The sequence below is a fragment of the Phyllostomus hastatus genome, unplaced genomic scaffold, assembly GCF_019186645.2.
Source record: "Phyllostomus hastatus isolate PE091 unplaced genomic scaffold, TTU_PhHast_1.1 phas_contig_210, whole genome shotgun sequence".
Taxonomy (NCBI): domain Eukaryota; kingdom Metazoa; phylum Chordata; class Mammalia; order Chiroptera; family Phyllostomidae; genus Phyllostomus; species Phyllostomus hastatus.
Genome location: NW_025333737.1, coordinates 528,240 through 544,507, shown reverse-complemented (window position 1 = coordinate 544,507; position 16,268 = coordinate 528,240). Strand labels below are relative to the sequence as shown.

At 36.7% G+C, this 16,268-nt stretch overlaps 1 protein-coding gene across 1 annotated transcript in view; it reads right to left on the bottom strand.

Annotated features, from left to right (window-relative positions):
* The window catches only part of METTL16 (methyltransferase 16, N6-methyladenosine), a 74,607-nt gene that overhangs the window by 38,644 nt on the left and 19,695 nt on the right, over nucleotides 1-16,268 (bottom strand). The window contains exons 3-5 of the mRNA XM_045836428.1: nucleotides 8,756-8,955; nucleotides 3,509-3,649; nucleotides 1,467-1,582 (exon numbers count right to left, since the gene is read on the bottom strand). Of these exons, the coding sequence (XP_045692384.1) occupies nucleotides 1,467-1,582; nucleotides 3,509-3,649; nucleotides 8,756-8,955 (457 nt within the window). The remainder of the gene's footprint in view (nucleotides 1-1,466; nucleotides 1,583-3,508; nucleotides 3,650-8,755; nucleotides 8,956-16,268) is intronic.

Sequence of the window (16,268 nt, the reverse complement as noted above, 5' to 3'; positions counted from 1 at the left end):
ATTCCATTTATATGAAATGTCCAAAACAGGCAAATCCACAGAAATAGTAAGTAAACTGAGACTAACTGATTCTGGAATTTTTTTTTTGAGGCAGGGTAATGGGGAGAGAAGAGGGGATGATAAAAATGTTCTAAAATTGATTGTGGTGATGGCTGTACAACTCTGTGAATATGCTAAAAATAATTAAATTCTACCTTTTAAGTGAGGGTATGATAAAAAGTTATTTAGTTCTGATGCTAGTAATACAGAGTGGGACAAAAATAGGTTTACAGCTATTCGTATGGAAAATAATGTAATAATAAATCAACCAAGAATAAGTTCTGTAAAAAAAAAAAAAGAATAAATTCTGTATTTTGGGTACTCACAACTGTAAACCTACTTTTGCCCCACACTATTATTGTATTTCTTATTTGGATACTGATTCTGCAGGAGTGTTCACTTTAGAAAATCCAGTTTACATTTATGGCATGCACTTTTATGCATATATGTTGTATCTCAACATTGAAAAAAATGTACTCCAGGATATGGCTATTTTAGTTCTTATAATTTATCTGCATCAAAGACAGAAAGACTTCTTAAATTCTGTTTCACCTTATGTTCCAATCTAGAATGTTCTACTGTTCATAAATTTATGTCCTCCCCCCCCACAAAAGAATTTAATCCATCTGTAGTTTATTTTGTTATGAGTTATATAAATGGTACTTTTGGGGTACCTTACTGATTCTAAAAACAATTTATTATCTCAAAGCTTTAAGTATACACACTCTCTTATTTCCTTCTGATTAATATTCCCTTTCTATTAACAGAGAATTAACCAGATGAAGGAAAACAGCTTAAAATCAGTATTTTATAGTACTGAGTTTTTAAATAGGTTCTTTGTTTTTAATCCAGTGTCATCTCTTTCCATATTCATATACATTTTTCATCTGAAGTTGAAAAGACTAAATTGGACATTTGTTTACTATCAAATGATAGGTGGCAATAAAACCAGCTAACTTCCCTAAGCCAATAAACCCAATGCAGGAGTACACTATGCCCTCAACTGGTCCAATCAGAAGAACCCAAAAGTTGAATGGTTTAGAGAAGAAAAGAGCTCTGCCCTCACTCTCTCCCCCTCCTCAAATATTACTCTGCCACAAATAAACCAGCCTGAGAACAAAACCAACCAAGGGCTAGGTCAGAGCCAAGAGAAATCTGGAAAACCTGAGCCTCAGGTTTAATACTACTATGAACCCCTTGATCAAATTGTTCCTAAAATCAACACTACTGCTGGATTCTCAGATATGTAAATCAATGAATGTCCTTTGTTGTTACGTCAACCTGAATTGTGCTTGTGTTTTCATGTGCTTGATTACAAAGGCACTCACATTTTGATTCCAAAACAAAAGCTGTTCTTTGTTCTTATTTTTGTAAACAAGGTACACTTAGATGAATATTCAATTACTTTAAAGGAGAAGATATTTTACCTTGGCTTCCAACTGATTGGCAAAAAAGGGAGGATTGCACATGCAAAAGTCATAGACTATCTCCGATTCTTCTTTAAGAGCATCCATCAGGAGTGTCTTCTGTGGTACTTTTACCACTAGGAGAAAAGATAGGAACTGTTAACCACTATAAATGCTGCGGTAGTTTTCAAATATGTCCACAAATTCTTTGACACTAGTCCATTCAAAAAGTGGAGCTTGACTTCCTTCTGTTTAAGTATAGGCTGCATTCATGGACTTGCTTTTATTAAATAGAACATGATGGAAGTAAAAGTGTGTCACTGCTGAGGTGAGGCCATAAAAAGTAATATGGCTTCTTGCTTGTCCTATCTCTTGAATTACTTGCTCTAGGAGAAGCCAGCTGACATGCTGTAATGATGGCCAAGCAGCCCTGAGAAGAGATTCACATGGCAATGAACGAATAAGGCTTCCTGCCCGAAGCCATCTAAGTGAGTCATCTTGGAAGCAAATCTTTTTTTTATGATTTTTATTTATTCTTAGAGAGGGGGAAGGGAGAGAGAAAGAGAGGGAGAGAAACAGAAACATCGATCAGTTGCCTCTTGTACGCGATCCAACCAGGGAACGAACCTGCAACCAGGCACATGCACTGATGAGGACCTGAACTGGTGACTCTCACTTTGCAGGATGACACCAAACCAATGGAGCCACACCAGTCAGGGCGGAAGCAAGTCTTTACCTCTAGTCAATCCCTCAGATGATGGCAACCCCTCGAAGAACTCTGAACCAGAACCACCTAGCTACGCCATGCCCGAATTCCCAATTCATTGAAACTATGAGATAATAAATGTTCATTGTTTAAAGCTGCTAGATTTTAGAGTAATTTGTAATACAGGAACAGATAACTTAAAAAACGCATTAACAATATCACTATCTCCCCTTACAATCATATGTTTAACACTAGCAAGAAAAGTCTATTGCTTCCATAAAGAGACTTTATGGAGTCTTTATGGGACTCTCTTTAATGGGGAAATGAAAACAAAAACAAAAAAAACCCCCAAAACCCAGGCCTTTATATATAAAATAAGCACAAAAATAAGAAGTAACTGATTATTAAGGAAATTCAACTATTTGTAGCACAGTTCCACATACTGAAATTAAAAAAAAAAAAGATGGTATATTTTAATCAACAGTTAGGTTTTGTCCCTTTTAAAATCTCGATGACTAGGTTACTTTGTATACTGTTGATCCTCACTATTTGCAGTATATGAACATTTATTTATGTTCTATCAAGTCATCACAACCACTGAATTAGTGAATACTGAACCACTGGCTCTGAGGAGAAATACGAGGTGAGTTAGGTAACTGCGAGCCTCTGCTCCAACATTTTCATCAACCAACTTTTATGCATGTTTCTGTGTAAAGACACTTTATTTAATATACATTGTTGGTTAATTAACACAACCCATGGTCAATGGCACTATAACCCTTGTCTGAAAGGAGCTTATCTAATACATTTTCTCTGTAAGGCGTATCATGGCTTTCTCATACTTAGGAGTACTAGGTAGCACTTAAGCACTATATTTAGGGGCCATTTTAAACAGCAAAATCACCAAGAAAAAGCACAGAAGTGAAAAAAAAAGTAGCAATAAACAGCCCATGAAAAGGATCTTTGATTACAGTGTAAGAGCTGAAACAAGAAGGCAGAGCATCGCCTTATTCAACTGTAGCTGGGAACATGCATGTTGGGTGACTCAAGTTCTTGGCCACTCTGCACATGTCTATGGATAACCACCAAAGCCCTAGGGTATTTACTTTGGGGTTAAAAATAACCCCAAGTAGGCAAATCCACAAATATAGAATCTACAAATTAGGAGGATCGGCTGTATTTACTATATTTCTTTCTGAATTAACTGATAACAAAACAGCAAATCCAATTACAATGTACCAGATTTTTTCAATTATCAAAGTTTGTATATTAAAGCAAAAGATAATAAGATGTGTTAAATTAGAAAAACAGGTTAATAAAAAAAGCTTAAAAGGGACGTTTGCTCTGTAGTACTAACCTTTTATAAGATCAGATAAGTTATTCTGTTCCACGTTTTTCTTTGCATAGTTGAAGCACATATCATCGACTTCTGTTGCAAGGAAATACCAGCCATTTAAGGTACTTCCAAGTAAAGGGTAGATGCAGGATGCCCCAGTACCTAATAAAATGAAAATTCAAATCACATTGCACATACATGAGAATAACAAGCAAAAACACCATTCTTATCTTCTTAGAATTCTTTTTTTTAAAGATCTTATTTATTTATTTTTGGAGAGACGGGAAGGGAGGGAGAACGAGAGAGGGAAACATCAATGTGTGGTTACCTCTTACGTGGTCCCCACTGGGGACCTGGCTCGCAACCCAGGCATGTGCCCTGATTAGGAATCGAACTGGCAACCCTTTGGTTTGCAGGGTGGCACTCAATTCACTGAGCTACACCAGCCCGGGCTATTTTCTTAGACTTCTTATAGCCTTGACAGTTTAATTCACAAGCTGGTACCTAATTATGTACACACTGTGGCTACTGAGTTCCCTTGTTGTTTCATGTGTGTTAGTCTTGCCTCATAATTTTAGATTCAAATTTCTTAGAGGATACAAATCTTGCTGATCTCTTTTTCTTATATGTTGTATGTAAAATGAAGTGTGCATAATTGGCTGGTGATCAAGGAATACATAACTGATTAACCAAAAATTGTTAAAACAATTTAATATGGCCTTAGCTGGTGTGACTCAGTGGACTGAGTGCCGGCCTGTGAACCAAAGGGTTACTGGTTCAATTCCTAGTCAGGGCACATGCCTGGGTTGTGGGCCAGGTCCACAGTAGGGGGCACGTGAGAGGCAACCACACATGGATGTTTCCCTTTCTTTCTCCCTCCTTTCCCTTCTCTAAAAATAAATAAATAAAATCTTTTAAAATGTTTAATTTGACTTATAAAATGTTTTAATTTTAAATTTCATATAAAACTTGATTTTCTTAAAAGAAATCAATGCTAATTGTTAAAACACCACAGTACTAAATTAGACACCCCATTCCCCGAAAATAGAAAAAATATGTAAGGTATAAAATCTTTATGATAACAAACCACTCAATTCCTCACGTATCTATGAGGTGTTGCATGAAGGAAACCAGAATTTATTAAAAAAAAAAAAAAAGATCTAAAACTAGCCCTGGCTGGCGTAGCTCAGTGGATTGAGCGCAGGCTGAGAACCAAAGTGTCGCAAGTTCGAATCCCAGTCAGGGCACATGCCTGGGTTGCAGGCCACAGCCCCCAGCAATGGCGCATTGATGTTTTTCCCTCTCCCTCTCCCTCTCCCTCTCCCTCTCCCTCTCCCCCTCCCCTCCCTCTCTAAAAAAAAAAAAAATAAAATATAAAAAAAAGTTACTTAAAAAAAAAAAAGCTAAAACTAAAGAGAAAATTCATCTTAGATGTGGAGACATGGAAACACATTTCATCCAGCTCCAAAACATCAGTCACTGGTTTGCCCCACCAAAATTGCAAGAAAGACATTCAGAGGCAAGTGCTCCAGGCAAAGATCACTCTTTGACAACTAGGATTTGGTCCTAAATTTGTATGCAGAACCCCTCACCATGGACGGGACGGACTATATACTAACTTCAAATATTGTTTTTATAACCACTGACTAATCTTGGCCAGGAAGACTTTATTATTTTTTTAAAGATTTTATTTACTAATTTTTAGAGAGGGGAAGGGAGAAAGAAAAAGAGGGAGAGAAACATCAATGTGCGGTTACCTCTTACGTGCCCCCTACTGGGGACCTGGCCAGCAACCCAGGCATGTACCCTGACTGGGAATCAAACCGGTGACCCTTTTGTTTGCAGACCTGCACTCAATCCACTGAGCCACACCAGCCAGGGTGGCCAATACAACTTTAAAGAGAAGAAAATCCAGTGTTTCTCCCAAGGGCCTAAGTAGTTAGCCCATACCAGCCACTTCAGGCCTGCTTTCCCCTGGTCACATCTTGGTGCAAAAGAGTAGAAGCCAGAGATACTCCTAACCCAGAGGAAATCCAGTCTCCTTTTACTGCTTCCTCATTCCTCATTAAGTATTCTGAACAGTTTAGTAAAACACAGGACAATTGATGGCCAGAACTTTTAAGCTCTCTGACAGTCACAGTGATTGCTAAACTTTCTATCATGTTTACATCCAGGCCCTGATGGTACTGAACACACACCTCCTTGAGGATGTGTGACATGGTGAGGGAAAGGATGGTAAAGGGTACTCAAGCTCCTCTCAGAGGCCAGTTATTTAGCTACCTGTTAGCTATCCTGGTAGGCCACAGTTGCTTAGAGTAAGGAATTTCAAGTAGCACTTTCATCTTTGCAAGGAAAAAAATACCAGACCAGATGCCAGGCCCCTGACTCTCACATGATTGCCTCTCTCTTTATATTTCAATTTTATTTAGAGCAAAACAAACAAACACATAAAAAAGTTTTCTTCAGTTGCCTAATGATACACACAGGTAAGAGGCCTATCTCCTGTCCCCCCCAATCAAATTTCTCAATTCTTTTTAAAAAATTTTATTTTAATCATTCTTCAAGTACAGTTTTCTGTCTTTTACTCCCATTCCAGCCCACCCAAGTTTCTTAATTCTTAAGACCACAAGACTTTCATTCTAACATCTTAATCCCCTCAGAAAGCTGAACGACATTTTTACAAGGAAAAAAAAAAAAAGAACTTGTAATGATAAATAAAAATGGAAAGTGTATAATCATAGAATTAGAGCAAACTGATGGGAGTCTGGGGGAAGAATTCATATAAAACCCTAATTAGAATGAATGTGATTTTAGCACCAGTGCCCCTTACGAAGAGCTAAAATCCATTAACCTCCTATATCCCCAAGTGCTATTCTAGAAGGGTTAGGGCATAATTAAAATAAATTAGTACCAAATAGGCTCTCAAGCTTTTTAAGCTTTCTATAACCCATCAAGCCAATCTTCTGCCATGAACATAAGAAAGCAAAAGCTTTTGTTAAACCTCATTATTTTTATATAGTGCTTAGTTTATATGGAGTGTTCATATTTTTTAATGTTGAAAGAATCACGTATTTATCAATATTAAGCGAATCATTTATTGGATACCTACTATATGCCAGAACCTTTGTTAGGCCTTGTTAGTAAGCACAAAAGTAACAGGCTCTGCACTTTGCAACCTAGTGGTAGAGAAAGACATTAATCAATCAGACAAGTGAATGGGTAGTTAAAAACTAAAAAATAATGCCAAGGAAGAAACATGGTTTTCCAAAGCTCATAATCAAGGAACTTATGCTGAAAGGTCAGAAAAGGCTTTCCTGATGAAATAAGGCTTGAGTTAATAACTACTATAAATGAGACTATTTCATACGGTAAGGGTGGGAAGATCCACATAGAGGGAACAATGTGTACAAAGGCCTGGAGGTATGTTGCCTTCACAGAAGAACTAAAGAGTGCAGGAAAAAAGAAGAGAAGCACATAAGATGCTTTAGGGAGGTATAGAAAAAAGGGCAGAAATCAGACAATGAAAATTTTCATAGGCCAAATCAAAGTTTTGGGTATTTATCACAGAAACAATAGGAAGCCCTTAAAGTGGTAAAGATGTGATCAGATATGCGTTTTACTTTCTGGAGAAGGGAATAGAGAGGCACCAGAGTGGATGACAAGAGAGTAGCTGAGGAGCTTATTCTGTAGACCAGGAGAGATAATGGTGACTTGAACTGGGATGGTGGCAGTGGAGATGGAGAAAAGTAGATGATTTGAGAGAAAATCAACAGGAAATAGGGACAGACATTCTCAGTGAGGATAGGGAGAAGTAAATATCAAGAATAACAGGGTGGGATGTGGTGGATTCACTGAAATAAAAAAACAAAGGAAGAGCCCTGGCTGGTGTGGCTCAGTGGATTGAGTGCGGGCTGTGAAACAAAGGGTTGCCGGTTCAATTCACAATCAGGGCACATGGGTGGGTTGTGGACCAGGTCCCCAGTAGGGGTTGTGTGAGAGGCAGCCACACACAGATGTTTCTCTCCCTCTCTTTCTCCTTCCCTTCCTCTTTAATGTTGTTGTTGTTTTAAACAAAAACAAACAAAAAGAGGATCAAGATTCAAAAGAAAGAATATGAATCTGGTCTTGGACATGGCAAAGTCTAAAATGTTTTTGAGATATTCAAGTTTCTCATGTATATGCGACTAGAAAAGTAATCTGAATTGGAGAAATACATAAATTTTAGGTTATTTGCATGGAGGTGGAAAACAAAGTCCTACATGTGGATGAAATTGCCTAGTGGTAAGGTACTAAATAAGAAAAGGGCCAAAGACTGAGCTTTAAAGATCTGAACACCTAATGGCCAGACACAGGAAAGTGAGCCCGAAAATGGGAGAAGAGAGACTGCAAATGAAAAGAGGAAAACCAGGAATCTGGTCATGGATGCCAATGGTGGACAGTGTATAAAAAAGAAAGGAGGGCTCAATAATGAATGCTGCTAAAAAGGCCACACATGACAAGGGCTGAAAATGCACACAAATGTCAAAGTCAAACATCTACTATCTAAAAATTGTGTTTGCTGTTAACTAGACTATATTTAAAAATAGAGGCACAAAGCTTTTAATTTTTCTCATAAAGGACTGGTAAAGGCCACAGAATTAAAAAGAAACTTAAATGCTATCAAATAGAAGCATCAGCTATGACAAACATATAATACATTTATAATTGCAAAACACACCCTGGCTTCGTTTTTTTCTGTATATCCACTTACTCCTCCAAATGAATCAGATTGCACAGTCTTTTCCATTGTAGAAGTTTACAGTTGAGAACATCTTACTTTAACTCAGTGGCTTTTCTTCACTTTTTAATTTCAGATTAAATACCCTCTACAAATAATCATTCAAGAGGTTCCTGAAAGTATTCAGGCCCACATGATCTTTTATCAAATGACCGTCACCACAAAAACACAATATGGAGACTATGTTACTAATGCTAAATAATTCAGAGTACAAATAATACCCAATATACACAGATACTAACATGGTAATCTGAAAAGCTAAGAAACAAGAGTCTCACTTTCATTTTGCCTCTCACCTATTTGCTCCCTATTTGGTGCTGACAACTTCTTCTTAAGAGAAATCAGTGGCAGAAAAGTGCCGGTGTAGGAAGTAAGAGCAGAAATATCTACAGTCAGATTCTTTCATGAATAACCAGAGGAGTTTACAAAGATTTTGACCTTAAAAAATTTATAAAACTTCCATTTAGTAAAAAGAATTTAAAACTACATACCTATGTCAATTCCTCTTCGGAGAGTACTTTTATCAGAGTCCTGATGACCAATCAGATCTTCTACCCAATGAATATAGTTGAGTCTCAAGGGAACTGTAGGAATTAGTCTTTCCAATGGAATATCAATAGAAAGTCCAAAATCCTCCCTCAACAGGGTACAAGTCAGAGCTCTGACTGCTTCAGGGTCTTTAAAATTAAGACTGTGGGGTGGAGAAAAAGATGTAAAACTGATTAATAAGATTTGCTATGCTGTATAAGCTTCATGGCAGCCAGGCAATACCAAATACCCATTTGAATTTCCTAATAGATCACACACAAATAGCTGTGTAGAGTATTCAGCACAGTGGCATCCACACAGTGTACAAACGGTATGTAAATTTCCACCCCAAACACTGCATTTTCATACATGAAAGATAGAGGACAAGAGTGTCTCTATTGCATTCCTGATTGACTCCTTACCTAGCTATGTGACTTAAGACAACTTGAGCATTATTTCCTCAGCTGTAAAATGGGGATAACAGTACCTGTATCATAGTGCTTCGGAGAGACAATCTGTGAAAAGTACTTAGCATAATGCCTAGTACACAGTGACTATTTTAGAAATGCTGGACATTTTTACCATTATCAATTAACATGATCTGACATTAGCATTCTTTGAAAATTAAACTTACAAAGAATGCAGGAAAAATTTTAATAATGAAAACTGGATCTGATACTTAATATAACAAATATTACAGACATCAAATTTAAAATGTGCCCATTTTTAGCAGCTTTACTGAGGTATAATTTACATACTATAAAATTCACCTACAGTATACAATTCAGTAGTTTTTAGTATATTCAGAGTTGTGCAACCATCACCACGATCCAATTTTAGAGCACTTCCATCAACCCAAAAAAGAAACCTTGTGCCTATTTGCAAGTCATTCCTTATTTCTATTCTCAGCTCTAGGCCACCACTAATGTACGTGGTCTCCATAGATCTGCCTTTTGTTGATACTTCATATAAATGAAACCACACAATACATGTTCTTTTTTCTGGATTTGTTCACTTAGCACAGTGATTTTCAACTTTTTTCATCCATACATAAACCAGTTACTAAAATTCTGTGGCACTCCAAAAAATATATTGGGTTGACTAAAAAGTTTGTTGAGTTTTTTCCATAAGATGGCTTTAGTAGCACTTAGTTGTCTTTAACTTCATTTGAAACAATTCTGTTAAATTATATTGTGACAGCTGTCATATCAGCATGCATTAAAAAATGATCAAAATTGGTGAATTTGTGTGCAGCCATTTTAATATTGAAGATGGAAAAAAATACACAACATTTTTGGCATATTATGCTTTGTTATTTCAAGAAAGATAAAAATGCAACTAAAACATAAAAAAAGATTTGTGCAGTATATGGAGAAGGTGCAGTGACTGACTGAATGTGCCAAAACTGGTTTGCAAAGTTTCTTGGTACTATTGACATTTTGGCCAAATAATCTTTGCTGTGGGCTGTTTTATGCACAGGAAGATGTTTAGCAGCACCCCTGGCCTCTACCCACTAGAAGCCAACAGTAGAGATAGCCGACATACTCAAAATATCTAAGTTAACAGTTATTGGTGAAAATTAAAAATATCTTTTATCTTTGGAAAAAGCTGAACAGAGTTTTTGGTCAACTCAGTATTTTATTTTTTGCCAATCTGATCCCCACCCCCCAAAAAGGTGTAACTTTGATTCATTTACACTAGACAGCTACTGTTGTATTGGCTGTTGTCATTTTTTTTCAAATTGACAATCAAAAGAAAAAGAGGTCAGTGCCCCTGACTAAATAGTCAGGTATCGTATGTTTTAAAAATTCTTGTAAGATACCCGTGTGCCAGCAGCGGCAAACCAGTTGAGAATCACTGACTTGACCCAATGTTTATGAGGTTAGTACGTGGTGTAGCATGTATCAGTACTTCATTCCTTTTTATGGGCAAATAATATTTCATTGTATGGATAACCACATTGTGGTTTATTTATCCATTTACCACTTGATGGACGTTTGGATTGTTCCTACTTTTTGGCTATCGTGAACAATGATGCTATAAATATTCACATATAAGTCTTCACATGAATGTGTTTTCATTTCTCTTGGGTAGATACCTAGGAATGGATCATATAATAAATTTAAATTTTAAGAAACTTGTGCCAATTTAATTATTTTGATATCAAAATGCTTCTAAAGTGAAAACCTTAAAAAAGAAAACCGCCCTGGCTGGTGTGGCTCAGTGGATTGAGTGCTGGCCTGCGAACTTCAGGATCACTGGTTCAATTCCCAGTTAGGACACATGCCTGAGTTGTGGGCCAGGCCCCCAGTTGGGATATGTGAGAGGCAACCACACATTGATGTTTCTCTCCCTTTCTCTCTCCCTTCCCCTCTCTAAAACTAAATAAATAAAATCTTAAAAAAAAAAAAAAGAAAACCAACAGATCTTACTTACAAATAAGGCAATGAAAAGAGAACAGAAATAGTCACAGAGATATAAAGTATAGCACAAGATACAGTCAGTAATATTGTACTATGTACAGTTCCAGGTGAGTACTGTAAATTCAGGGGAGGGGGAACATTTTGTAATGTATATGATTGTCTAACCACTATGCTGTATACCTGAAACTAATACAAAATAATATTGAATGTAGACTGTAATTGAAAATTAAAAAAAAATAACATTATAAAAGAACTGACCCATCCTTTTTTCTGTTCCATTTTTAGTCATCAAATAACCAATCATTTTGAAAAAACTCAATGCCCTAATGCTTGAGTTCAAAGACAGGAGAATGTTCTATCCACCTGGTTACCATGGAAACTTCAGATAGGTACCATGGATCCAAGCTCCTCCAATACCTGCAAGAAAAATGTTCTAGCATGGAAGTTCAGAAACCTACTGTACAATCTAATCTTGGTTCTGCAATTGATTAGCCATGAACTTAAAGTCAATTCAGTTCTTAGGCCTCCGTGTCTCCATTTGTAAAATTAAAGGATTGGACACAATAATTTAAGGGTCTTTCCAGGTAAAATTTTGTGGCTCTATAAAGAACACTGAAATAGGACTAAGGTAGTCATTTAAAAATTTATAGAGCAAATTAGAGAGATATGAAACAACAGAAACAGTTAATGAAGACAGATATAATAACCAAATAGTAAACATTTCAATAATCCTCCACTTTGAGCCCATAAAAATTCTTTATTCTTCTGCTACATGATATAAGCACACGGTAACACTATTGAATATATATTAAGAATATACAGTGGTTGTTAGATGACATGCCCTACTCTAGAAAAACACAATTTTAATAATAAAAGAACTTATGAAAAGAGTGATGATAGGCAGGATTAGATTTCAGGAATGTAGATTTGTTTGTTGTATATACAAAAATTACACTCTATAGCTATGAACTTACATGGAAAAAATATGAGAGCTTAAGAACAAAATTTTAATATAATCTACAGTAAACAGAAAGAAAATGGCCATAGTGAAATCTCAAGAGATACAGTAACAACTCGGAAGCAATGACACTCTCTCTTCTTTTTTTAAAGATTTTATTTATTTATTTTTAGAGAGGGAAGGGAAGGAGAAAGAGAGAGAGAGAGAAACATCAATGTGCAGTTGCTGGGGGCCGTGGCCTACAACCCAGGCATGTGCCCTGACTGGGAATCGAACCTGCGACACTTTGGTTCTCAGCCTGCGCTGAATCCACTGAGCTACGCCAGCCAGGGTGCAATGACACTCTTATAGTAATGAGCAAACCTAGGGTTCCAGAATTTTGTTCCCAAACAGCACCACCCACTAAAAGGAATCAGAGTTCTTTAGATAAATGGCTGTTTTAGGTTTGGAGTCATCAAAGCACAAGATTAGTCTGGAATATTTTCTTGTATCAGAGAATAGAACATGCTCAAAGATGAGGATGAGTCAAAAAGACACAGGCCACCTACAAAGGGCTTCCACTGGCCAAATCTGGAGCAATCTGAATGAAGAGTACTAGCAAGGGATTATAGGCTATAGAATAAAAGAAGTCCCTGAGCCTTGACTGGTGTGGCTCAGTGGACTGAGTGTCTTCCCACAAATTGAAAAGTTGCAGGTTCAATTCCCAGTCAGGGCACATGCCTGGGTTGTGGGACAGGCCCCAGCTGGAGGCGTGCAAGAGGCAACTGATTGATGTTTCTCTTCCTCTCTTACTCCCTCCCTTACTCTCTCTCTAAAAATAAATTTTAAAAAATCTTTAAATAAATAAAAGAGTGAATTTCATAGTATGTGAACTATACCTAAACAAACAAATAAAATGGAAATGAACAAGAAGTTTTTAAAAATTAGAGAGAAATAGTTCTGGGTGTTATGGCTCAGTGGATTGAGTGCCACCCTGCAAACTGGAAGGTCACCAGTTTAATTCCCCATCAGGGCACATGCCTGGGTTGTAGGCCAGGTCCCCAGTTGGGGGCATGCGAGAGGCAGCTGATCAATTTATCTCTCATGCACTCTGATGTGTCTCTCCCTCTCTTTCTTTCTCCCCCCCAACAAAATAAAATCTTAAAAAAATAAAAATTAGAGAAAAATAATATGGGAAAGGTAGATAATGGAGACTTCTCATACACGTAACTGGTGCTGCTGAATAAGAGAATCAAAGGAATAGAACAAAGAAATATTCTAGGATGTGGTTTAAGATAATTTTCCAAAAACAAAAAACTCACTGTGTCCTGAGAAAAACTAATGCAGAATTAGCAACATGAACACATACCTAGAAAAGTTACTAGACTTCCAGGGTTAAGAGAAAAAAATCATTTAGATATATACGGCAAAAAGGTTCAATCACCTGTTGTGGGGTGGAGGGGTAGGCCGCAAGGTAAAGAAGGCTGGCTTCAGATGTCCAGCAGGTACAAAGACAAAAGAACAGTGACTTTGGAGCCCTTTGGGGAAAAAAGGATGTTACTCAGCAATTTTATACTCAGCCAAATTAGACTTTAATCACAATGACAACAGATTAACATGTTTGAGCATACAAGAAAGAACTCAAGGAATGTAACAGTTCTCTTGATCCTGTTGTGAAAAAATTCCCAATGGAAAAAGTTCAACCAATCAAGAGACAGATGAAAAAACTATGGCACAAGGACTAGCAATGAGCATTGAAACTATTTTAAGCAGAGAGCTAAGATTAAAACACCTGTGAACTATAGCTACAAAATACAATGTAAATGTTTGTTAGCTATGATAATGTACACATAATTAAAATTCAGGAGGGGAAATTCGAAAAGGTATTTAGTACATTATTTCCTTATCTTTTATACATAGGGTCAAGATTTCTTCTGGCGTTGACAAAAGCAGCAGGGATAAAAGCTGACATTTAAGACTATAAACACTAGAAAAATTGAGAATTAATATAATCAGATAAAATCATGTGACAAAAAAAAGGAGGAGAGCCCTAACTGGTGTGGCTCAGTTGGCTGGGTGCTGTCCCACAGAGCAAAGAGTCTTGGTTCAAGTAACAGTTTGGGCACACACCTGGGTTGCAGGTAACGTCTCCAGTCAGAGCACGCCAAGAGGCAACCGATTGATGTTTCTCTCCCTCCTTTCCCCTCTCTCTAAAAATACATAAATAGCCCTGTCCAATGCGGCTCGGTGGACCGAGCACTGGTCTGAAAACTGAGAGGTCGCTGGTCTGATTCCCAGTCAGGCCACATGCCTGGGCTGCAGGCCAGGTCCTCAGTTGGCAGCAATGTGAGAGGAAACATCTCACACATAGATGTTTTTCTCCCTCTCTTTCCCTCTCTCTAAAAGTAAATAAATAAAATCTTTTTTAAAATTCCCTTGAGAGAAATTCAAATTTAAAAAAAAAATATATATATATGTAAATAAAAGAAAGGGAGGTGAAAACCAGATCATATAGTGTAAAGAAAAAAAGGAAGCAATCAAAACACCACAACATAAAACAAGTGTGAATACACGTAAACAGTAAATCCATAGGACTCAAATCATAAGGCCAAAACCAACTATGATAGACTATGCTGTAAACAAAAACTATGCCCAAATCAAAATCCAAAGATTGAAAACTGAAGCTTAAGCAACAGTATTCCAGTCAACTGTAAGTAAAAAAGAAATAGCAGTCATGAACCTTACAATAGATAACCTTACATTTTTGAGGGGGAAAAAGGGATTAAATGAGATGAAGAAAAACCTATGTAGGAACAATCAAAAATACAAAACGCTGGAGCAAAATCAGAAGAATAACTCCAAAAATGAGTGAGTTTACATTTAGGTGGGAATTGGTGATCTTTTAAAGACCTGTTTCTATAAAACAGTGAAAATGTATTATATAAATATATGCTAGCAATAAAAAGTCTCATTAAAATATATTAAGTTTATTTAAAGGGATATTAAGTTTCCCCCTAGACATCAGAAGTAGAAACATATTAATTCTGTCGTTTGTGGGGACTGATAAGAGAGAGTTAATCCATGGGCTAGCAACCATGAACCTATTTCTGCTTCCCTTGAACACAGAGCAATTGCTTCAATTTTCAAATTAAAAACACACACAAAAAAACAAAAAATCTGCACTACGTTTGTATTTCTTCCTCATTTAAAAGCAGTACAAACTCAGGTTCAACAAAATAAATGACGCAGCAACAAAAAGGTGTTAAATACAAGAATATTGTATTTTTATTCCTGTGAAAGCAATCAAGCGTGTAAAAAAGATGAGCCAACTCCATTTCTTCAATGGCACAGCAATGAGACAATTTTTACACATGGGAAGAAGTTTGTATCTGAGTACCATACTATGGCATTCAAGTAAATTCACATTCTTTATCCTATAATAGTAGCTCAGTCTATTTCTAAACTTCACTGCTAAACATACAAAAAATGTATATCCCAATGTAATGTCTATGTTCAATGCCTTAAAATCTGAAATGTAAAATTTCAGAACTTTTGTATTGAAGAACTTAACCTACATCCATTATTAAGTTATCTTCAACAATATTCCTTAAGAGCAGCATCTACTGACTTAATTACTGTCCTACTACTTCTGAATGTTATTTTGTACTGGCGTTTAAATAAAATTGTGAAAATTAGGAATTGCAAACTCAAATATGTATAAGGTGCTACTTGAAATGCCAGTGCCTGACAAGATATGGAGCCTTGTGCTAGAATGTAAATCAAGACACTGAAGAAAGTCATGCAACCAAAGAAATTACTGAACTAAATTAAATGTGTGGCACAAGGTCCTTTATCTCTGTGGCTAGTAACAAAGAGATTGTGCCCAAGCAGCCGTTCAATGACCACACTTTTAGCAGCTCTACATCAAACGACACCAGAGGACACAAATAACAATTTCAAAGGGTATGGCCACCACTTGGTTCTAGGTAATTAATGTTAAGAGGATTTGTAGCTCAGTTTTGCCAAATCTCTAAAATTTTCAAATGAACCAGCAACCCATAATTTTATATTAAATTTTCCTGATTCTTAAAATCCATGTAGGCAATAAACAACTTG